Raw genomic sequence first — 25,448 nt, 5'->3', positions numbered from 1 at the left:
ACAGGAGGAAGGAGGCTTGCATTCCTACAGGAACCAAATCACAGTTTTTCCTGTTACACTGCAGGAGTTTAGAATAGGCTTAGGCCTGATAGCATACATAGAATGCTCCAAGGATGAGGGAGTTCGATACATGCAGAACACCCTGTGAAGAAAAGTTGATTCAGCAAGGGGCCAGGGTGTAGCTAGAGTCCCTTTTGACTTGTTAGAAATCAGAAGGTGTTCGGCTGCATGTTCACCGGAAAAGAACACCTGATGGCACAAACCTTGCTCTTCCATTTTAAAAGCTCTATGCGTGCTGCACTGAAGATACCTAAATAACACTTTTTTCGACTGGCCTCTATTCACTGTAGGCAGCTCTCTGGAAAGAAAAGGAGTTTTCTCTAAGGAAACACGGTGCTTCCGTAGCATGGGTGGGAGCTCCTCCTGTCCTGCTCTAGAGCTAAATGGAAACTTGACGTGTGTCCTTGCCTCAAGCTAAGGCCTGAAAAGCCCTGCTGAAGCGAAAGCGCTTAGCCGTTTTCATTAGGTCGTATTCGCAGTTCTGCTTTACTTTAACGTTTCTTCACTTTTCTAGACACGTAGCACCCTCGTGTAGGCACACTTTTGCCTACAAATACAGTGAGTATCAGCAGGATCCTCTGCCCTCTAAGAAACATCCTGGCTCAGTACCCTTTCCCAGTCACTCTCTGTATTCAGAGGGTAGGGCAACACACTGCAGCCTTCCTTGGGAAATGTAGATATCCTCAGCGCTCCAACAGCTCCAGGGATTCTGTTTTCTCATTTCGTACATTCCTTGGAAGTCTGCCTCATTGCCCTCATTGGAGCTGCACTTAGAAACACAATCGGCTTCGCCTTCCTTCTAGAAACTCATACCCTAGGACCCCATACCTACAGGAGAAATTCTGCTTGCATTCCTCCTGCTACTAAAGCACAGGTCTTCCTGTTACACTGCAGGATTTTAGAAGAGGCTAAGGCCCGATAGCCTACTTAGAGCCTTCCTTGGGTGAGGGTGTTCAGTACCTTCAGAACACCCTGTGAAGAAACGATGCTTCAGGGAAGAGACCTGTGTGTAGATAGAGTCTCTTTTGACTTGTTAGAAATCACAAGGATATATATAGGCTGCGTGTTCACTGGAAATGGGGGCCTGACAGCACAAGCCTTGCTTTCCCATTTTGAAAGCTCCGTTCATGCTGCCTTGAAGCTACCTAAATATCATTGTTTTTAACCGGCCTCTAGTAACCATAGTCAGGGCTCCAGGAAGAAATGGAGTTTTTGCTTAATAAACAGGGTGCTTCCTAAGCATGGATGGGAGCTCATCCTGTCACGCTCTAGAGCTAAATGGAAACTCGACGTGTGTACTTGCCTCAAGGTAAGACTATGAGTCTAGATATCAATTAGAGCAAAAACTCTGAAAAATATACAAATACATGGAGGCTAAACAATACACTACTTAATAACCAAGGTATCACTGAAGAAATCAAAATGGAAATCAAAAAATACCTAGAAACAAATGACAATGACGATGACCCAAAACCTATGGGACGCAGCAAAAGCAGTTCTAAGAGGGAAGTTTATACCAATTCAATCCTACCTCCAGAAACAAGAAACATCTCAAATAAACACCCTAACCTTACACCTAAAGCAATTAGAGGAAGAAGAACAAAAATCCTCAACGTTAGCAGAAGGAAAGAAATCATAAAGATCAGATCAGAAATAAATGAAATAGAAACAAAGAAAACAATAACAAAGATCAATAAAACTAAAAGCTGCTTCTTTGAGAAGATAAACAGAATTGATAAACCATTAGTCAGACTCATCACAAAAAAAAGTGAGAAGACTCAAATCAATAGAATTAGAAATGAAAAAGGAGAAGTAACAACTGACACTGCAGAAATACAAAGGATCATGAGAGATCACTACAAGCAACTATATGCCAATAAAATGGACAACCTGGAAGAAATGGACAAATTCTTGGAAAAGCACAACCTTCTGAGACTGAACCACGAAGAAATAGAAAATATAAACAGACCAATCACAAACACTGAAATTGAGACTCTGATTAAAAATCTTCCAACAAACAAAAGCCTAGAACCAGATGGCTTCACAGGCGAATTCTATCAAACATTTAGAGAAGAGCTAACACCTATCCTTCTCAAACTCTTCCAAAATATAGTAGAGTGAAGAACACTCCCAAACTCATTCAACGAGGCCACCATCATCCTGATACCAAAACCAGACAAAGATGTCACAAAGAAAGAAAACTACAGGCCAGTATCACTGATGAACATAGATGCAAAACTCCTCAACAAAATACTAGCAAACAGAATCCAACAGCACATTAAAAGGATCATACACCATGATCAAGTGGGGTTTATCCCAGGAATGCAAAAATTCTTCAATATATGCAAATCAATCAATGTGATAAACCATATTAACAAATTGAAGTTTAAAAACCATATGATCATCTCAATAGATGGATAAAAAGTTTTCAAAAATATTTAACACCCATTTATGATAAAAACACTCCAGAAAGTAGGCATGGAGGGAACTTACCTCAACATAATAAAGGCCATATATGACAAACCCACAGCCAACATTGTCCTCAATGGTGAAAAACTGAAACCATTTCCACTAAGATCAGGAATAAGACAACGTTGCCCACTCTCACCACTATTATTCAACATAATTTTGGAAGTTTTAGCCACAGAAATCAGAAAAGAAAAAGAAATAAAAGGAATCCAAATCGGAAAAGAAGAAGTAAAGTTGACACTGTTTGCAGATAACATGATACTATACATAAAGAATCCTAAAGACACTACCAGAAAACTACTAGAGCTAATCAATGAATTTGGTAAAATAGCAGGATACAAAATTAATGCACAGAAATCTCTTGCATTCCTATACACTAATGATGAAAAATCTTAAAGAGAAATTAAGGAAACTCTCCCATTTATCATTGCAACCAAAAGAATAAAATACCTAGGAATAAACCTAACTAAGGAGACAAAAGACCTGTATACAGAAAACTATAAGACACTGATGAAAGAAATTAAAGATGATATAAATAGATGGAGAGATATACCATGTTTTTGGATTGGAAGAATCAACATTGTGAAAATGACTATACTACTTAATACTTGTTTTTAACACTTTGCCCCAGGTTCTGATTTCTGGAGAAACGTAGATAGTGTTTGAGTGGCATGTAATGTCATGGTAATGAATGAGATCATCCAAGAAAAAATGTGTACATTGAGAAGAGAAAGTGTCCCAAGACTAAGGTACCACAACCTTTCTTTAAAAGTGAAAGAGAGAAGGCAATTTTGGGTAAGGAGACAAAGAAGAAATAGCTAACGATTTAGGAGGGAAATCAGGAGATGATGGGCTAAGGAAGACAAACAAAAAAGTGTGTTTCAAGAAGGAAATGATAGATAATGTTGATAGCTGCAGAGATATAAAGAACTATAAATAAAATAAGTGCTAATTTTTATCAAAGAGCTAGCTTTTGGTTTTGTTATTTTCTCTATTGTTTTTCTGTTTTCAATTTCATTGATTTCTGCCCTGATTTTTATTATGCTTTTTCTTCTGCTTTCTGTAGGTTTGTATTGCTATTCTTTTTCTAGTTTCCTAAGGTTAAAACTTAAGTTATTGTTTTAGATCTTTATTCTTTTCTACATTTAATGTTATAAATTTCTCTCTAAGCACTGTGCATTCCACAAATTTTGATAGATTGTATTTTCCATTTCATTTCCCTCTTTTCTTAAGATTTCTTGTTTAGTTCTCATGCTATTAAATGTGTGTCATTTATGATACAAATAAACTTATTTACAAAACAGAAACAGACTCACGGACTTAGAGAATGAATTTATGGTTATGTGCGGGAGGAGTGTAGGGGGGAGGGATAGATTGGGAGTTTGGGATTGACATATACACGCTGCTATATTTAAAGTAGATAACCAACAAGGACCTACTGTATAGCACAGGAAACTCTGCTCAATATTCTGTAATAACCTAAATGGGAAAAGAACTTGAAAAAGAATAGATACATGTAGAATACCTACATGTATTCAGTATAACTGAATCATTTTGCTGTACACCTGACACAAACACAACATTGTTAATCAACTATACTCCAATATGAAACAAAAATTTAAAAAAATAATCGAAATGTGCGTCATTTAATCTCCAAAGGCTTTGAGATTTTCCAGCTGTCTTTCTGTTATTAATTTCTAACTTAATTCATTATGGTTTGAGAACATACATTGATTCCTTTTTTTTTTTAATTAATGAAGAACATTTTATGGCCCAGAATGTGGTCTTTCTTGGTGGATGATTCCATGTGAGCTTCAGAACAATGCGTATTGTGCTATTATTGGATATAGTCTATTAATGGCAATTAGATCCAATTGATTGTGTGGCTCAGTTCAACTGATTTTTTGTCTACTGGATATGTCAATTATTGATAGAAAGGAGTTGATGTCTCCAACTATAAGTAGATTCTCTATTTCTTCTTGCAGTTTTATCAGTTTTTCCTTCATATATATTGATGATTTGTTGTTAGGCAAATGCACAGCTTTACTTAAAGAATTGACCCCTGTATCATTATGTTCTTTTGTATTCCTGATAATTTTCCTTATTCTGAGCAGGCTTTGTCTAATACTAATATTACCACTTCAGCTTTCTTTTGATTTATGTTAGCATGATTTATGTTAAGAAAGTGGTATTTCTTCATCCCTTTACTTTTTTTTTTCTTGGTCTTAGCTATTCTAGGGCCCATTAATTTACATATAAATTTTAGAATAAGCTTGTCTGTATCTACATAAAATAAAAGTAAAATAAGAACAACAAAAAATACTTCCTGAAATATTGATAGGCATTGCATTACACTTATATATCAATCTGGGAAGAATTGACACTATGTTGAGTCTTCCAATCCACAAACACAGTACGTCTCTGCAGGCCAGGTCTACTGGTGACAAATACTCTTAGTTTTTGTCTTTCTGGGCACGTCTTTATTCTCCTTCACTTTTCATGGATGTATTTGCTGGATACAGAATTCTAGATTTGTGGGTTTATTCTTTCAAAGCATTAAATATTTTTCTTTACTTTTTGCATGGTTTCTGAAAAGAAGTCCACTATAATTCTTGTTTATCTTTAGTGTGTAAGGTGGTTTTTTTTTTTCCCCTCTACCTTCTTTCAAGATTTTCTCTTTGTCTCTGTTTTTTCTGCAGGTGTCCATTTTTGGATATTTATTATGTGTGTTATTCTCTGAGATTTCTGGATCTGTGTTTTAGTGTCTGTCATTAATTTTGGAAAATACATATTCAGTCATTATTACTTCAAATATTTCTTCTGCTTCTTTCTTTCTTTCTTTCTTTCTTTCTTTCTTTCTTTCTTTCTTTCTTTCTTCTTTCTCTTTCCTTCTTCTTCTGGTATTCCAATTACATTTATGCTGTATCTTTTACAATTGCCCTGCAGTTCATGAATGTTCTCTATTATTTCTTGGTTTTCTTTTTGCATTTTGGGAAGTTTCTACTGACATATCTTCAAGCACACTGAATCTTTAATTGGCCATGTTCAGTCTACTGGTAAGCCCATCAAAGACATTCTTCATTTCTGTTATAAATTTTTATTTCTAACATTTCCTTTTTTTATAAATTTATTTATTTAATTTATTTATTTTTGGCTGTGTTGGGTCTTCATTTTTACACGTGAGCTTTCTCTAGTTGTGGTGAGCCGGGGCTACTCTTTGTTGTGGTGCACAGGTTTCTCATTGTGGTGGTTTCTCTTGTTGTGGAGCATGGGCTCTAGGCACGTGGCCTTCAGTAGTTGCAGCACGAGGACTCAGTAGTTGTAGTGCATGGGCTTAGTTGCTCTGTGGCATGGGGGATCTTCCCAGACCAGGGACTGAACCTGTGTTCCCTTCATTGGCAGGCAGATTCTTAACGACTGCACCACAAGGGAAGTCCCTCTAGCATTTCCTTTGATTCTTCCTTAGAGTTTTAATTTCTATGCTTACAATGCCCATCTATTCTTGCATGTTGTCTGCTTTTCCATTAGAAAGTTTAGCATATTAATCATAGTTATTTTAAATTCCTGGTCTGATAACTCCAAAATCCTTGCCATAGCTGAATCTTATTCTGATGCTTGCCTTATTTCTTCATACTGTGTTTTTTCATATGTTAGCATGCCTTGCAATTTTATGTTGGAAGCTAAACATGATGTATTGCGTAATAAGAACTGAGGTATGCAGGCCTTTAGTGTGAGGGTTTATGTTTATTTCACTAGGAATTATGCTGTGTTTACTGTTTTCTGTAGCTATAGATGTCCAAGTCTTCAATTTCCTTTACTATGCTAGTTTTGGTCTCTTTCTTGTCTCAGGATTGCCTGGAAATCCCTCATTAAATAGTGTCTGAAACTTGTAGCTTTTCATCTGGAATTCTCTGTTATATACAGTAGAATTATTGATATGGTTATAAGGGATGGTGAGGAGATAAGTATATTTATAATCCTATCATTAGTCTCAAGTTTTAAGTAAGCCTGGGTTTTGCCCCAAAGTGTGACCTTCAAAAGTTCATCTCAACTTTTCCTCCCCTTAGGTGAGGCAGAAATGCTGGAGATGATTGGAGTTTGGTATTTTCCTTACCTTACTTTGACTAGGCTGTTATAAAGTAATTTCCCTGGAGGGAAGGGAGAGAACAGAATTCTGTGACCTGATTTCAAAATGATTACAGGGGCTTCCCTGGTGGCGCAGTGGTTGAGAATCTGTCTGCCAATGCAGGGCACACGGGTTCGAGCCCTGGTCTGGGAAGATCCCACATGCCGCGGAGCAGCTGGGCCCGTGAGCCACGGTTGCTGAGCCTGCGCGTCTGGAGCCTGTGCTCCACAACAAGAGAGGCCGCAATAGTGAGAGGCCCGCGCACCGCGATGAGGAGTGGCCCCCGCTTGCCGCAACTAGAGAAAGCCCTCGCACAGAAAGAGAGACCCAACACAGCCATAAATAAATAAATAAATAAATAAAAATTGTATAACTTAAAAAAAAAATGATTACATTTTCCTCCTTCTATCAGAAGTGCATAGAGATTATTCTGTTGTCTTTACAATGAGAACTTGGGTGGGGATCCTGGTGGTAAAATCCACAAAAGTGTGGAGGACTCCATGAGACTGAGACAGCCCATAGTTTGTAACTTTCAAGCTCATCTACACTGAGTCTCCAGGAGTTCATTGAAGTTTTTAAGTGTTCTTAATAATATTGGTTTCAGCTAGGGCTTCTAATCTTGAACTTCAGTTCCCAGTAATCTCCGATTCTATGTATGCACCTGTCTGTCTCTCTACTTTTTAGCAGTGTTGCTGAAATTTGGCCTCTGTACACTGATGCCAGATTAAATCTTGGAGACAGAGTTTTGGGTGAAGTAGAAAGAAATAGCTTTATTTCTCTGCCAAGCAAAGGTGGCCACAGTGGGTAATGCCCTCAAGACTGTGTGACCCACTCTCGAGGGGGTAGCAAGGAGTCTTATAGTGTTCAAGGCACAGGGTGTGATCAGGTCATGGAATTTCTTCTGATTGGTTGGTGGTGAGGTAAGTGGGAATCAGCATCATCAGCCTTCTGGTTCCAACCGTTCTGGGGTCTACATGCTTGTGGGCAGCATACAGTTAACTTCTTCCACTTTGTGGGGGTTTCAGTATCTGCAAAACAACTGAAAGGACATGGCTGAGAATATTATCTATAGTCCTTGAGGAAGAACTAAAGATCCTTGACATTGTTTAATGGCTAAAGTATTATTATTTTGTCTTGCTTGACTGTTTTCCTTTCGTTCTGCATTTTCTCGCTTCTCTGATTAAATTTATTCTCTGACTAAAGTTTTTCTACAGACAAAAGGCAGGAAGAGAACATGGGTGGGGGTCTATTCTGGGAAGGCCTCATAGAGTCTTGCTCGGTTAAAGCAGCATTTTTCCTCATGATGTTGATACATTAATGGATCTGTTTGATTTTTCAGGACTTGTTGATTTTGCAATAAGAATGAGAGGATTGGGGCTTCCCTGGTGGTCCAGTGGTTAAGAATCCACACTTCCAATGCAGGGGGTGGGGGTTCGATCCCTGGTCAGGGAACTAAGATCCCACATGAGGCACGGCAAAAAAAAAAAAAGAGAGAGAGAGAGAGAGAGAGAAAGAGAATTGATAACTTTTACCTGTTGGAACAGAAACCAGAAGTCTTGGCAAGCAAATTTTAAAACAGATTTATTCAACAACAAAAAATCTTAAATTAGAGGTAATTGTCTTCCATAGATTCCATCATCAAGAGGGGGAGTTTTAGTTCAAACTTCCTATCTTTGCAAAAATGTAGGTCTGTTTGTTTTTCTTTAGCAATGAAATAAGAAATTCTTTACATGCTTTAATATTTGAAAGAAAACACTTTAGAACAAGTTAGAATACTTACCATATACAAATTAATTCTACTGTATTAAGTATATTTATTTTTTTAAAAGCAGAATGCTTAAACTTTTCCAACTTGTACATACTGGAATAAAGAGGGAGTTTATTACTACACCTAACTCACCTCTTTATGGTGAGGAGAATGCTCAGTGACAGTTCCAGTATTTCTCACTTCTGCTCTCCTTCCACATGGAAAGTCTAGGAAGTAGTCAGAATTTGGCTTGGCAGTTCAGATGGCCACCCTGATCCCAGGCCTACATCCTCTGGTGTCCCTGCCCTCAGACCCCAGGATCCATGACTCTGGTCTTACTCTCCCTTAGCCACAAGCCTCCTGACTTCAGGTTTCTGAAACAATTCTTGCTGGAGATCCTCAAGGGCCTCTGTTACTTTGGCTAGAATGATGGAAGCAATCTCAGAATTACAAACTTGCCATCTGGATCTTAATTCCAGGTGTCACATTTCCCAGGATCAGGGGACAATAGCCCTACTCCATTGAATGAAGCCTTTCCACAATTTCTGTCAAAATGACCCAGGCCCAGACCTGCATTCTGAGATTATATCCTTCTCCAGCAATATTTTTCTAGCAAGATGTCCTCTGCTATCCATCCTTCATCTCTGCTCTGCCCTGGCTACTATGGCAGAAGAGTGCTTCCTCGACACCTTGCCATTTAATTCACCACCAGTAAATGTGATGGGTCAATAGGAATATGAAGTGATGCTCAAACTCACTAGGAATCAGAGAAGTGCAGATGAGAATTACACTGAGCTATCACCTTAGACACATGAGATTGGCAGACATTTGAAGGTCGCTAACCGAAAGTATCAACCAGGATATGAGGAAAGCAGGAAACTTTCTACACAAGAGGACAGAAATGCTCAATGAAATTAAGTACACTGATGCCCTGTCCTCTAGCACATTCCATTCCTGATGTCTATCCAAGCAAAGTCCTCATGTCCATCTACAGGGCACAAGTAGGAAAGTGCTGATTACAGTGGTGTTTGTAGTAACCAGGAGTTGGCAGCAACCTAAGTGTCCTTCACCAGTGGTACCAGTAGGTTAAATGGTTTTAGGTTGGTTTCCTCCAAAACCAGACCCTGAGATGAAGATTTGCATTCAAGTAGCTTACTTGGGAGGTGATTTAAGGAAGTACCACCATGGGAGTAGAAAAGTGAGGCAGCAGCTCTCTGAGACTCAATGAAGGGTACATGATCGGCAGGTTACCTCAGAGGACAATGGAAGCTTCCTCTCACTGGAGAACATAGGGAGGCAGTGCTGGCCATGACCCCAGAGTAACCCCACCTGAGTAGGTGGAACACAGGGGCATTTATGCTCCCACTCACATTTTCCGGGCTGAGTGGTGTTCCAGGGCCATTAGTTGCAGGTCCATCTGTATGGCCAAAGCACAGGCCAAGAGAAAGCCTTCAGGTAGAGAATCCCAAGTTCATGCAGCATAATACAGGAGGCATGGACTAGAACTGTTAGTGCCAAAGAGAGAGCACAAGGCAACACTTGTGTCACGAAGATGGTTTTAGAAATGGGGGCGGGTGTTGTGGGATGAATTAGGAGATAGGAATTGACATATATACACTATTGATACTATGTGTAAAATAGATAACTAATGAGAACTTACTGTATAGCACAGGGAACTCTACTCAGTGCTCTGTGGTGACCTAAATGAGAAGGAAATCCAAAAAACAGGGGATATATGTATATGTATAACTGATTCACTTTGCTGTATTGTATAAACGAAAACAATATTATAAAACAACTATACTCCAATAAAAAATTTTTTTAATTATAAAAAGAAATAAAGTATAGAGGGAAGTGCATTAGAAACAGCAAGAGTGATAGACCTATATCATTAACATAAATTAAAAATACATGCAGAAACAAAAGCACATTATATATGTCACACTCATAACTTATATGTGGACAAACTTAGGACACATTATACAGTGCCTCAGGGTGGAGTGGTGAATGGGACTGAAGATGGGGAAGAAAAATAGGAATTTAGGGGCCACATGGAAATTCATGAGGAAATGCTGTCATAACCTGGGGGAGTGATTTAAAATATCCATCTCCTTCTGCTCCTCTAGGTTAATGAACCTGCTTTTCCTGGATCCCCTTAAAACCCTAACCTCCCACGTTACACTTAGGATATCTGGATTCAGCCTCCCTAAGAGTAGGAACTGTATGGATTACAAGGTCACTCCACTCTCAGCCTGGTGCCAGGTCTCACCAGAGTACATTTGAACAAGATGTGCACAAGGACAACCCAAGTTCCCAAGACTACATTTCCCAGAGCTCCCTGGTGATTCTAACTAGATTCAAGGGGTGGAGCAGTTTGCACACCAGTGAGGTTTCTTCCTGGGCTTGTCCAGGAAGTGGGAGGATGGCAGTCAGCCCGGTTCCTGGTTGTGGGCCCCAGGGGAGCTCGGTAAGTGACACATTGTGCTTTGAAATCGGGGCTTAATCCTATTTCAAATGTGAGTCCAGGAGACTAGATACTACACAGACCCGAATGTCAGGTCCTAAGCCAGTTCAGAAAGTTTGGTAGACATATAACTTGAGTCCTTATGCTGTAATTACTGTACAGGATAATGGAGGAGATAACACACCCCAATTCAAACTGTCGGGGTTGATGCCGAAAGCTCAGCTTCTCTGTACGCCGGTGCCAAATCAGATCTTGGAGACAGAGTTTTGGGTGAAGTAGAAAAAGAGAGCTTTATTACTCTGTCAGGCAAAGGGGGACACAACAGCTCCTGCCTCGAAAAACTATGTGTCCCAACCCAAGAAGATTTGATAAGGAGTTTTATAGCAATACTTCCCAAGGGTGGGGTTGTGGACAAGATAAGGATGTGTGCAGGGTCTCAGGTGGTCAGTCCCCTAATCTTGATGAGCTTCTCTGGTCCCTTTAATCTTGCTTCGGGTGGTTTCTTGGCTGCTCCTCCCTTGATTAGCAACTGTTCGAATCTGCCCTCTGGAACTCAGGGAAGGTCAAGGAGGCTGGAGTGTTGCCGACAAGAAATGGGGGACAAAAATAAGAGGCCAAGCCTCCATACCTGGGTGCCTCACAAGGCCCTGCTCAGTTTCAGGGTTAGAGTAACAGCCGTGTGACATCCCAGGTGTGAGGACTTGGGCAGGTCATTTAAGCATCTCTAAAAGTCAGTTTATCCCTCAGAAAATTGGAGCTAATAAGAGAGCTTACTTTAAAAGTTTGTTGCGAGGATTAAAGTATATAAAATATAGCTAATGCATACAACACGTGATTCAGGGGATAGGATTTCCCTCTTGGATAATTGAAACAGCAATGTCCACCTTCTCTATCCCCACCTGGGTGTGTCCCAAAGGGCCCAGTTAGTCCTGCAGTCAGCAAATTCATGGTCACTCCTGCTCCTCCTGAATTAGCTGATCAGAAATTCTCTAATGATCATCCCCAAACTCCAGGGAGGCTGTGTTGCGTTGTCTGCACAGTTTAAGGGAATTCTTGAGGATGTTTTATCTTGATGGAAGGCAGACCCTAAGGGAAGGTCTCCAGGAGCCATAAATGACAAGAACCAGCTCTTTCACTGTCAGGCAGGCTGAGGACACCACTCCCTGCGCACAAATGTGCAGAATTCCACAGGAAAGAGGAGCCTGTGGCGGCTGACAGCCCCAGAGCAAGGGCTCTGTGGGCTCTCCCCTCTGGACTTTGCTCCCTTGCCCTGGCCCGACGCCCACAACAACAACACGCCTGTTGGCTCTTCTTTGATGAACTGACCTTTCCCTTCCCCCAAGTCACAGTTTAGTTCCTCAGCCACAAAGTGGCTGACCCTGCCCCCTCTCACTCAGAAGGAAGTTGTTAACTGCCAACTATGTATATAGCTGCATCCTGCCCATAGGCTTATTTTGTTTGCCCTTTATAGGTTTAAATAGTTCAGAGCCAACTTTAAAAATAGGCAGATTTCACCCACAACTCTGAGCTTCTGCTCCTCAAGAGGGGGGGAAAAAGAGAAACAGAAACATTCAGAACTTCCTGCTGCCTGGGTGTAACTTTTTTTTTTTTGGCTGTTTTCCATTGGCCTTCTGTGCACTAAGCACTGTGAAGGACGGTCTGTGGGCACGGCTTGCCTGGCAACTTCTCTTGTTTTCATCCAGAAGATCACTGGGCTGGCCACTTGCCCCTGGGGGTGGGTTGGGTTGTGGTGTCCTTGCAGTGAGCCTCGGCACCAAAAAAAGGTAAGTAAAGGGAAGGGATGGGAAGGGAAGGGAAAGGGAAGGAGAGGAAAAGAAAATCACAGCATATAGAATGAAAAGCCACTTAGAAGCACCTCTTAAAATTCTACTATTCATTTGGCCAGTTCTATTGCTAGGCATATACCCAATGAATTGAGAACAGATACAGAAAAAAGTACTTGACCACAAATGTTCTCAGCAGCACTGTTCACAACAGCCGAAGGTGGAGCGGAACATAGAGACAGGACGTAGACTGGTGGTTGCCAGAGGCTGGAGGAAATGGGGAATAACTGCTTCATGAGTCTGGGGTTTTACCAGGGGTAGTGAGATATTTTGGAACTAGATAGAAGTCGTGGTTGCACAAAGTTGTGAATGTACCAAATGACTCCGAATTGTTCACTTTAAATGGTTTATTTAGGTCACGTGAATTTCACATCAATTTTTAAAAATCTGTTCAGTCATGACAGATATGCTGGCGGTAGGTACAGAAAGTTCCACCTCTGTCCAAACGTGTATTTATGCTGCTTGTAGCCCTGAGTGTGACATCAGCATTTCACTCCCTTCCCCTGGGCCCTCATTTTAGTTCCTGAAGCATAAAACAGAGGACTCCATTCCTTCCCTCAAAAGGAGGTTTTTGTTTTTTTTTTTAACTATCAACTTCCTAGTACTTCTGTCCCAGAAACCTATTTTGTTTGGCTTTTCTATCTTCAGCTGAGCAGCTGTGTTCCTTTAGATTGTCTCTCTGGGCCTGCTCAGTAGTCCTCACAATACCTGCCTGACTCTGCAAGATTTAGCTCAGAGCCCTGGCTGAGCTGCAGGCCTTCAGTACATAAAGCCCTGTTGTCCAGTGGCCTCTGAGCAGGGCTAGCCTAACAGCTCCCTTTCCATCCAGAAATCAAGCAGATGCCCACCTGCCCTGGTGTCAGGGTGGGTTGTAGTGTCAATCCAGTGTGATGCCATGTCCTTCACTGAGATAGAGAAAAGGAAAAAGAAGGAAAAGGATAGGAAATAAAACACAAACACAACACACACACACACACACACACACACACACACACACACACAAAGAAAAGCCACTCACTAGCACTCCTTAAGGCTCTTTTATTCAGTCATGCCAGAAGTGCAGGAAGTAGGTATAGAAGATTTCGTCTCAGTCCATAACTGTACTTGTGGTGGCAGCATCTCAGGGGTGAACTACCTCTGGATCAACCTGTTTTTAATTCTTCTATTTTAGGCTTTTGCTTACAACTTTATTTGGGGAACGAATAAGTGTTTCTTTAGTTGAAAAATAAAAAATAAAATAATAAAAATGAAATAAAATAAGATAAAATAAAATAAAATAGGAAAACACTGCTGTTCATGAAAGAGGTAGAGACCCTAGACTGGGAGCTGGACAATGAGTTCTTCATATTGACCTGCTCTCCAGCGCTACATCAAAAAGGTAATTTGTAACTGAAGTACCATGTCACTTAGGGGTAAATCACAGCAGCCAGTTGACTATTGAACATTGACCATTCAACAAAATAACAAGCATTCATTTGGTGACAGAAGAAGTCTCTTTTGCCTGACTTTCAAGGCCCTCTGGAAGTTGCCTCATCTTGTACATCTTACCTTTCTTTCACACAGCTCTCCAAAATGACCACTGATACGACTTGTCAGGTTCCCCAGATTTAGAAGCTGAGGCCAGGACCATGTGCAAGTGGCTTATGATGTGCTCCTGGGAGAACTCCAGTGTCAGCCTGAATGTGAATTATAACTCAAAGTCTTTCCAGACTGAAGGCAAGGCAGCTGGGTTTTCAGAACATCTCACCAGTAAGTCACTGATACAGGGCTGCCCTGGCAGGACATGAAGTCCCTGGCACTTCCAATTTTCACATAGGAAGGCAAAGCAGCTCCAGGAACCCCCAAGAAGTCTTCCAAAGAGTCCACAATGCAGCTCCTTAAGCACAAGGACACAGAAGCCATGCTAGTCAGAGGCACAGAAAAAGCGGTCAAAGACATCTAAAGGCTTCTGGGTGGCTTACAGACAGCATTCTACCCACATTAGCCTCAGTCCTGAATCCTCACCAATACCATGTGCCCTCTCAAGGTATCCTGAGCATGCTCTGTTCTTTACCCTCTGTACCTGAGGCAGAAGTCTATAGGTCTGATGGCTTCCATTACAACACACTTTAAAAATGTTTTTAAACTACTTTAGCCAAATTCTCATAACATTTCTACTCTTTGTTCTATATTAAAAGGAAACTATTCCTTATATATAGTTCTGTCTCCACCTTTGATTTCTTTCTTGAATATAGTTTAGGTGAGATGTCTGGCTGGAGTGGAGCTTGGACTCCTCAATCTTTCCAGTGAATACGAGGGAAGATGACTGATGACAGGAGGTACTTTAATGGCTGATCTTCTGTATATCAGTGGTTCTTCTTCCTTTCCAGTGACACCATACATTAAGAACACTGCCTTATTTTTCTACCCCAATATCCCCAATTATACTTCACACATAAAGGAAGACCGTGTGCTACCATTACATATTGGTCTTTGCTATGTTTGGTAATTCTTGTAGTAGCAATCAGGGACATAGAACATGATTCACCCGTCCTAACTCATCCTATGGCAACTAATCATCTGATTGGTTCCTTCTGAGCCCCTTGTGCTGGCTTCCACAACCTCCAGGCCCAGAACCCATCAGTGTTGCTGTCATTTCCTGTGGTTTCACTTGCTACACCCTCCCCTATGCAACTCAGATGCCCCCTTTACTCTTCAGTCCTTTCCCTTCTCTTTTGTGATTTTTAGGTACTTTTCACAACTCATGTAATACTAAACTATCTTTCTGTTTTCAAAGGAAGTCACAATATACATTTTACTATCTCTTCTATTATTTCTAGAGTTTGGTCCAGGAGAAAGGAATTTCTGAGACTTCTGAATTAAAACTGAACATCAACTTGCTTCCATTTGCTTAGAAATGTTTTAAGTGCCTTTCTGGGAGTTCTCAGTAGATGCTCTAAGTGTGTTCTTTATATATCCCTTGAGTCTTCTCTAATATTAATCATGAAGCTGAAAGGAAAGGACATATCTGCACAGAAATGCTATATATCAAGAAATAAGGCTAGTTGTGTTTTCAATTAGCTATTTTCCTGGCAACTGTTTTCTAAGTTTTGCCAGTATTTCACTGTGAATCACAACTTTAGTCATAGCAATTTCTTCTGTTTAATCACAGAATACTCAGGTAATATTTGGTTACTCTTTCTGATTTACTTCACTCTGTATGACAGACTCTAGGTCCATCCACATCTTTACAAATGACCCAATTTTGTTCCTTTCTATGGCTGAGTAATACTCCATTGTATATATGTACCACATCTTTATCCCTTCATCTGTCGATGGACATTTAGGTTAATTCCATCTCCTGGCTATGGTAAATAACGCTGCAATGAACATTGGGGTGCCTGTGTCTTTTGAAGTATGGTTTTCTCAGGGTATATGCCCAGTAGTGGGACTGCGGGGTCATATGGTAGTTATATTTTTAGTTTTTTAAGGAACCTCGATACTGTTCTCCATAGTGTCTGTATCAATTTACATTCACACCAACAGTGCAAGAGTGTCCCTTTTCTCCACACCCTCTCCAGCATTTATTGTTTATAGATTCTTTTGATGATGGCCATTCTGACCACTGTGAGGTGATACCTCATTGTAGTTTTGATCTGCATTTCTCTAAAAATTAGTGATGTTGAGCATCTTTTCATGTGCCTCTTGGCCATCTGTATGTCTTATTTGGAGAAATGTCTACTTAGGTCTTCTGCCCATTTTTTGACTGGGTTGTTTCTTTTTTGGATATTGAGGTACATGAGCTCTTTGTATATTTTGGAGATTAATCCCATGTCAGTTGCTTCATTTGCAAATATTTTCTCCCATTCTGAGGGTTGTCTTTTTATCTCATTTATGGTTTTCTTTGCTGTGCAAAAGTTTTTAAGTTTAATTAGGTCCCATTTGTTTATTTTTGATTTTATTTCCATTACTCTAGGAGGTGGGTCAAAAAGGATCTTGCTGTGATTTATGTCATGGAGTGTTCTGCCTATGTTTTCCTCTAAGAGTTTTATACTTTCTGACCTTATATATACGTCTTTAATCCATTTTGAGTTTATTTCGGTGTATGGTGTTAGGGAGTGTTCTAATTTCATTCTTCTACATGTAGCTGTCCAGTTTTCCCAGTACCACTTATTGAAGAGATTGCCTTTTCTCCATTGTATACTCTTGCCTCCTTTGTCATAGATTAGGTGACCATAGGTGCATGAGTTTATCTCTGGGCTTGCTATCCTGTTCCGTTGCTCTATATTTCTGTTTGTGTGTCAGTACCATACTGTATTGATTACTGTAGCTTTGTAGTATAGTCTGAAGTCCAGGAGCCTGATTCCTCTAGCTCCGTTTTTCTCTCTCAAGATTGCTTTGACTATTCAGAGTCCTTTTTGTTTCCATACAAATTGTAAAATAGTTTGTTCTAATTCTGTGAAAAATGCCATTGGTAATTTGATAGGGATTGCATTGAATCTGTAGATTGCTATGGGTAGTATAGTCATTTTCACAATATTGATTCCTTCAATCCAAGAACATGGTATATCTCTCCATCCGTTTGTGTCATCTTTAATTTCTTTCATCAGTATCTTATAGTTTTCTGAGTACAGGTTTTTGCCTCCTTAGGTAGGTTTATTCCTAGGTATTTTATTCTTTTGGTTACAATGGTAAATGGGATTGTTTCCTTAATTTCTCTTTCTGATCTTTCATTGTTAGTGTATAGGTATGCAAGATAGTTCTGTGTATTAATTTTGTATCCTGCAACTTTACTAAATTCATTGATTAGCTCTAGAAGCTTTCTGGTGGCATCTTTAGGATTTTCTATGTATAGTAGAATGTCATCTGCAAACAGTAAGCATTTTACTTCTTTTCCAATTTGTATTACTTTAATTTCTTTTTCTTCTCTGATTGTCATGGCTAGGACTTCCAAAACTATGTTGAATAATAGTGGCGAGAGTGGACACCCTTGTCTTGTCCCTGATCTTAGAGGAAATGCTTTCAGTTTTTCACCATTGAGAATAATGTTTGCTGTGGGTTTGTCATATATGATCTTTATTATGTTGAGGTAGTTTCCCTGTATGCTCACTTTCTGGAGAGTTTTTATCATAAATGAGTGCTGAATTTTGTCAAAAGCTTTTTCAGCATCTATTGAAATGATCATATGTTTTTTATTCTTCAAGTTGTTAATATGGTGTGATTTGTGTATATTGAAGAATCCTTGCATCCCTCGGATAAATCCCACTTGATCACGGTGTATGATGCTTTTAATGTGTTGTTAGATTTGGTTTGCTAATATTGAGGATTTTTGTGTCTATATTCATCAGTGATATTGGTCTGTAGCTTTTTTGTGATATCTTTGTCTGGTATTGGTGTCAGGGTGATAGTGGCCTCGTAGAATGAGTTTGGAAGTGTTCCACTCTCTGCAATTTTTTTGGAAGAGTTTGAGAAGGATGGATGTTAGCTCTTCTCTAAATGTTTGATAGAATTCTCCTGTGAAGCCTTCTGGTTCTGGACCTTTGTTTGTTGGAAGATTTTTAGTCACAGTTTCAATTTCTTTACTTGTGATTGGTCTGTTCATATTTTCTATTTCTTCTGGTTCAGTCTTGGAAGGTTGTACTTTTCTAAGAATTTGTCCATTTCTTCCAGGTTGTCCATTTTATTGGCATATAATTGCTTGTAGTAGCCTCTTCCAATCCTTTGTATTTCTGTGGTGTCAGTGGTAATTTCTCATTTTTCATTCTTAATTTTGTTGATTTGAGTCTTCTCCCTTTTTTTCTTGAGTCTGGCTAAAGTTTTATCAATTTTGTTTATCTTCTCAAAGAACCAGATTTTAATTTTATTGACCATTGCTATTGTTTTCTTCATGACATTAAGAAAGAATTAGGTTTTTAATTCCTACAAAACACCTTTCAGCATGCTTAACTTTCTGATAACACCCTCACCTGCACCAGTTTTGTTTTGGGGGTTTGTTGTTGTTGTTGTTTGTTTTTAGATCCACAGAACATGAGAATCCTTTTTTTGACAAGGCTTAGAAAGCTGACACTATCTCTTTTTTCCTCCCTCTATATGAAGAATATATTTAAATGAATGTTGGTCAGTAGGACATTTGTCAGCTATGGGTATTGGGTGCTCAACTGTCTAATATTACCATTTGAATGTTGTATATGATTGTAAGGCTTATGTCACTAAAGATTTTTATTCTGATTTTTCATGATCAAAATTCATGTGATATTGTATAGACATGCTTTGTAGTGAACTATAGTAGCAATAATTTCTGTACATGATCTAGGGTTTATTCCAGCATTTCTTTTCCTTTTTTTTTTAAACAAAATATTTTTTTAAAAAATTAACAAATGATGGAAATAGAAAAGTCTACATAAAGATTTTAGAAGGAGAAATTACAGGACACAAATTTGTGATTCATTAGATGAGACACTTGGATGTGATTCCAAAAGCTTTTATTGAGCATTGTCAAATTTGTAAGCTTCATAGGGATGGACATCATACTTATAAATGCCCTTCTATAAGGGCTACCGTAGATGTGAAATTCTTGACCTTAATATCATCTTTGAAAATATTAAATTGAAAATTCTGTTAACTTATATTTTAAGAATCGGCATATTGTATTACTGCAAGAGATTTGGTTTTCAGCAGAGTGCAAAGTTCTTTCAAATGCGCATGTCTTTTTTTTCTAATTTCATTTTGTTTTAAAGCACTTTTTAAGTGTAGTTTTCTCATTTAGTAAATGTTGTCTAATTGAACAAAAAAGAAAGACAATAGAAATACATAGCTTATCACCATTAACCTATGGGTGGGATTCTTTGTACCATGTCACCTCAGGCCATGTCATCTTACCAATAGTAATGCACCACTGTTACAATTAGTGCCCATACTAGATTAGAACTCTGGTAACAGGGGACAGAAATTTTTTTCTACATGGGATTTTACAAAATACAGACTTTTGGGGGAGGGGGTGCTCACCTTACCAGAAAGTCAAGAGATAGCCTAATCCTCACCAGTGTCATGTGCCCTCTCAAGGTACACTGAACATGCTCTGTTCTTTACCCTCTGTACCTGAGGCAGAGGTCAATAGGTCTAATGGCTTTCACTTGTCACACTTTTTAAATGTTTTAAAATTACTTCAACCATAATTCTCATAACTTTTCTACTCTATCTTATAATAAAAGGAGTCAAATCTGCCTTTCTCTTCCTTAGTTTTTCATTTTGATTTACATCTTCACGACTGATGGAGAGGTAACACTATTAGAATATATACATTTTTTTTTCTATTATCCTTTTAGAGTTTTATTTTTTCTTCAGAAATACCAATTATCTTTATATTGGATTGTCTGGTTTTATGTCTATTAGCTTCTCTCTAACTCTTTAATGGCTTTATCTCTTCATTAAAACCATTGAGTATTAAGTTTTTCTTCTACATAAGTCATTTGATATTATGCTATATATATATTCCCCTTTTGTTCATAATTACTTATATATTATCTTTGTTGTTATTCTTAATTAGTTTCCTAAGTTATAAATAGTTCTTTTGATAACACTGTGTTATTTTATCACCTCATTTTTTGGCTTTTTGGTATGAGTCCATTTTAAATGTTCTATCTCTTCAAGTACCTGTGAAGAATATCTTTCCGTTGTTCAGTTTATGTTTCTTCTTGAGCTGGTTGTCTTTTTCCCCTATCTTTTGTGTATTATGTCCTTTTCTTCTGATCCCAGTCTCGTAGTATATTTGCATTCTGTTTTTTCATCATATTCATGCATGTATAGTTCTGTCTCCATCTTTTATTTGTTTTTTGAATGAAATGTGACTGGTGAGGTGTCTGGCTGGAGTGGACCTTGGACTCTGCAATATTTCCAGTGGAGATGAGGGAAGATGACTGAAGACAAGAGATATTTTGATGGCTGGTCTTCTGCATACGAATGGTTCTTCCTCCTTTCTGGTGACACCATACATTAAGAACATTGCCTTATTTTTCTGCCCCAATATCCCCAATTATACTTTACACCTAAAGGAAGACAGGTGCTACCATTACATACTTGTCTTTTCTGTGTTTGGTAAATCTTGTAGTAACAATCAGGGACCTGAGAAAGGGTTCACCCATCCTTGCTGATTGTATGACAAATATTCATCTGGTCTGTTGTGTCTGAGCCCCCTGCTGGTGACTTCCACAGTCTCCAGGTTTAGAACCCACCAGTTTTCCTCCCATGTCCCATCATTGTACATTCAGCTCTCTTCTCTATGCAACCCAAAAGGCCATTTTACTCCTTCTGTTTTGTGATTTTAAAATATTCTTCATATTCATGTCCCAATGAGAACTACTGTCCTTGTTTTCAAGGAAGAATATGATATATTTAAAACTATTTTTTCTTTTATTTCTACAGTGTGAACTAGGAAGAACTATCCTAAGTCTTCTGAATTAAAACTGAGACTCAATCTACATTGAACTTCCTCAGAAAGGTATGCTTTTCTGAGACATCTCAGCTGGCTCCCTGTGTTCATGCTCCCTCCTTTTACTCTTTTCTTATATTTATGATCAAGCAAAATGAAATGGTATATCAGTGCACATCTAAATTACAAGTCAATATATAAACTTTGCAGTGTTTTCACCCAGTTTTATCCTGACAACTACTTTCTAGTGCCTCCATATTTCACCTTCTATCATAACTTCAGTAGTACAAAATCTCTTATATTTAGTCATGGAATATGCAGGTATAATTTGGTTATAACATGTTGCTTGCATCCAGACCCCTATACTGTCTTCTTCTCAATGAACTTGAAGTTACTAAATTCTAAATTAACATAATATCTTTTTTAAACATCTTTATTGGCATATAATTGCCTTACATTGTTGTGTTAGTTTCTGCTGTATAACAAAGTGAATCAACTATATGTACACATGTATCCCCATATCCCCTCCAGAAGTAACAAAGAAAAATCTTTAAAATCAAAAGATAGCTTTACAAAATATACATTAATTTCCAAATCAAAAGATGTTGGTTAACCCAGAAATGAAATGGCCAGGCAGGTCCAAATCATATTTCTTTTGTTCCACATCACCTGCCCTCCTTACTTACCCAGCACTGATTCTGGATACAGAAGCAGAAGAGGGTCTGTGGTGGTCTGGCTAAGTTGTTCTCTCGGTGTCTGAGTGGTATAGTTTTTGGCTTGTGCAGATGTTGAAAAAGGATACTGATGCATGTAAAGATGAGAAGAAATGAAATAAGCTTAAGAGATTTGGAAGAGATCAGATTGCAGACATCAAGAATAGAAAAAGTTGAAACACTAGCAAAATGGGAAGAATAACTGATCAGAAAAGAGAATTAGGTGAATCTGAAAGAAATGACATTAAGAAGGACAACAGGAATACATAACTTATCACCATTAACCTAGGGGCAGGGCCTTTTGTAGCCTCTCACCTCAGGCCATGTCATCTTACCAATGGTAATGCACCACTGTTACAATCAGTGTCCACACTGGATTATGACTCTGGTATCAGGGGACAGAAACATTTCCTACATGAGATTTTACAAAATAAGGGCTTCTTTTTTTTTTTTTTTTTTTTTCTGGTTTACCTTACCAGAAAGTCTAGATATAGCTTAAGACTTGATTTTTGTCTTTTCTCATCTTTCCTTTTCCTGCTTTTCATCCCTCAACTCAATACATTCTTTGTTGATATTATTCTTCAGCAAGTTCTCCTAGTAGATTTGAGCAAATATCGTACCAGGTTCTGGCCCTGCAGTAGAAGCATCTACTTAGGTTTCAGCAAAAGTTCCTCAACAGAATCTTACTGAACTGACTTGGACCACATGCCATCCACGAGCAAAACACTGGTCCTAGAGCAAATGTACTTTGAATTATGCCTACCTGGGTCACATGTCTATTCATTCAGCTCAATATGTACCGCTCACTCTCCATACAAGCCAGACATAACAATTTGATGATGGTGCATTTTGTCCAAACTGCAGCCTTCCCCTACTGCCCTTCTCACAGTGATTTCTCATCTCAGAGTAAAAGACAAAAGGTCAGATCTCATCTCAATCCATGCTTCCACTTACTCCCTCTGCTCCCTTCATCCTGTCTTCCTTGAGTGTTCTTTGGAGACTCTAGGCAGGTTCCAGTTTAGGGTTTTTTTTTTTTTAACTCTCTGGTCCTTCTTCCTAAATCATCCTCCCACACTTGTGGACATGGCTCATTCTCTCACATCCTTAAAGTCATAGTGAAGCTTCCTCTGCCCACCTTATTGGAAACTGAAGATCTCTCCGTGCACATCTTATCTACCTTCTTTGCTTTATTTTCCCCAGAACACTTATCACTATCTAAGAAATTGCATGTTTTTTGGCTTCCCTGGTGGCGCAGTGGTTGAGAATCTGCCTGCCAATGCAGGGGACACGGGTTCGAGCCCTGGTCTGGGAAAATCCCACATGCCACAGAGCAACTGGGCCCGTGGGCCACAATTACTGAGCCTGCGCGTCTGGAGCCTGTGCTCCACAACAAGAGAGGCCGCGATGGTGAGAGGCCCGCGCACCGCAATGAAGAGTGGTCCGCACTTGTCACAACTAGAGAAAGCCCTCGCACAGAAACGAAGACTCAATACAGTCATAAATAATAAATAAATAAATAAAAGAACGTGAATTTCTTTTTAAAAAAAAAAAGCAAACTGGGCTATTCATTTAAAAAAAAAAAAGAAATTGCATGTTTTTTAAATTCATTTAATTCACTATCTGTGTCATACCAGACCCCACTAAAATGTAAGATTCTTTAAGATAAGCAACCACTAGGTCAGTAACATATACATAATAGATTTTCAGTAAACTATTTATTGAATAAATCAATAAATCAGTTTGTGAATGAATATGAATCTTTGAGTGGGGAAATTTGTGTAAGGTTCAGCTGAAGAGGATATTGAGTTGGTCAACTACCATGAATGAAAGTACTATATTATATAATTCTCCTGTTTGTATTAGAAACTGTTTGTAAACTCTATTTTAATTGATAGCAACTTGTACCTCTCCTTATTCATCACCAAGAAAACCACATGTAAGCTGTTTATCATTTTACTCATCACTTCATCTGGATTTCCAACTTCTCATGCTCAAAACATGGAAGAAGTCATAACATTTTTCTTTCAGGGTTACTCGCACCATTAAGTGAACTTATGCATGTGAAAGCCATTAATACACCAAAGCACACACAAAAAAGACTTATAATTACAGATATTTATAACCATTGTTTGTGTTTACATGTTTAAAATACATTTGTTATCATTAGGCTAATCAAAGAAATCCAAGTACAAAAGTAATTATTTGTTTTTGTTTTGTTTTCCTTGCCTTAAGGAATCATGAACATTGAAGCATATTTTGAAAGAATTGGTTATAAGCACTGTAGGAACAAATTGGACTTGGAAACATTAACTGACATTCTTCAGCACCAGATCCGAGCCATTCCCTTTGAGAACCTTAACATCCATTGTGGGGAAGCCATGGAATTGGGCTTAGAGGCCACTTTTGATCAAATTGTGAGGAGGAACCGAGGTGGGTGGTGTCTCCAAGTCAATCATCTTCTGTACTGGGCTCTGACCACAATTGGTTTTGAGACCACGATATTGGGAGGGTATGTATACAACACTTCAGCAAACAAATACAGCAATGCCATGATTCACCTCCTGCTGAAGGTGACCATTAATGACAGGAACTACATAGCTGATGCTGGATTTGGACGCTCTTACCAGATGTGGCAGCCTCTAGAGTTAATTTCTGGGAAGGATCAGCCCCAAGTGCCTTGCATCTTCTGCTTGACAGAAGAGAGAGGAATCTGGTACCTGGATCAAATCAGAAGAGAGCAGTATATCCCAAACCAAGAATTTCTTAATTCTGAGCTCCTGGAAAAGAATAAATATCGGAAAATCTACTCTTTTACTCTTGAACCTCGAACAATTGAAGACTTTGAGTCTGTGAATATATACCTTCAGGAATCTCCAGCATCTGTCTTTACAAGCAAGTCATTTTGTTCCTTGCAGACTCCAGAAGGTGTTCACTGTTTAGTGGGCTTCACCCTCACCTACAGGAGATTCAATTATAAGGACAATACAGATTTGGTAGAGTTTAACACACTGAATGAAGAAGAAGTAAAAGAAAATCTTAAAAATATATTTAATATTTCCTTGGAGAAAAAGCTTGTCCCCAAACATGGTGATAAATTTTTTACCATATAGAGTAAGCAGTAAAAATGGTCTCAGTATTACTTCTAGTGCTGTAACTTTTTATTATAAAAAAATTTTAACTTCTATAAAAGTAGAGAGAATGAAATAATAAACCTCCATTTGTTTATCACTCAGTTTATCAGCTATAAACTAGAGGCCTATCTATCATATTTTCTCAATGCTCCCACATTATATTGAAGAAAATGCTAGACATCAAATCACTTCACCTTTAAAAATGTCAGCATATATAATTAGATAACATTTAAAAAAACATAACCATATACCTTTTCAAAAATAATAATAGCAAAGATGTTTTAATGATGGCCTATGGTTTTCTTGAGGAAAAAGTGATTTATACTAGAAAACTTTCCACATTGGTTGAATGTTGAATTCATAGAACATGTTTACCTATCATTCAGTAACTAGAACCTTGAGGAAAACTTTTTTATTAAATTCTACCAGTGTATATCCAATATCATATTTGTGCAGAAATACCACATGTATAATGGGATTATAATTC

The 25,448-nt window shown here is 38.6% G+C and overlaps 1 protein-coding gene across 2 annotated transcripts; it reads left to right on the top strand.

Moving 5' to 3' along the window:
* The first annotated feature begins 10,809 nt into the window (after positions 1-10,809).
* Positions 10,810-25,028, top strand: LOC132356709 (arylamine N-acetyltransferase 1). 2 transcript variants are annotated; one of them, XM_059909797.1, is made up of 4 exons: positions 10,810-10,869; positions 14,274-14,459; positions 21,111-21,186; positions 24,063-25,028. In XM_059909797.1, the coding sequence occupies exon 4, from the start codon at positions 24,068-24,070 to the stop codon at positions 24,938-24,940; it is 873 nt and encodes a 290-aa protein (XP_059765780.1). In that variant the 5' UTR covers positions 10,810-10,869; positions 14,274-14,459; positions 21,111-21,186; positions 24,063-24,067; the 3' UTR covers positions 24,941-25,028. The 2 variants fall into 2 exon arrangements, with proteins under 2 accessions (XP_059765780.1, XP_059765781.1); XM_059909798.1 differs by lacking the exon at positions 14,274-14,459 and having other exon boundaries at positions 10,817-10,869.
* Positions 25,029-25,448: the final 420 nt, after the last annotated feature.

The sequence above is a fragment of the Balaenoptera ricei genome, chromosome 21 (genome assembly GCF_028023285.1).
Source record: "Balaenoptera ricei isolate mBalRic1 chromosome 21, mBalRic1.hap2, whole genome shotgun sequence".
Lineage (NCBI taxonomy): Eukaryota > Metazoa > Chordata > Mammalia > Artiodactyla > Balaenopteridae > Balaenoptera > Balaenoptera ricei.
This window is presented reverse-complemented; position numbering and strand designations above follow the sequence as displayed.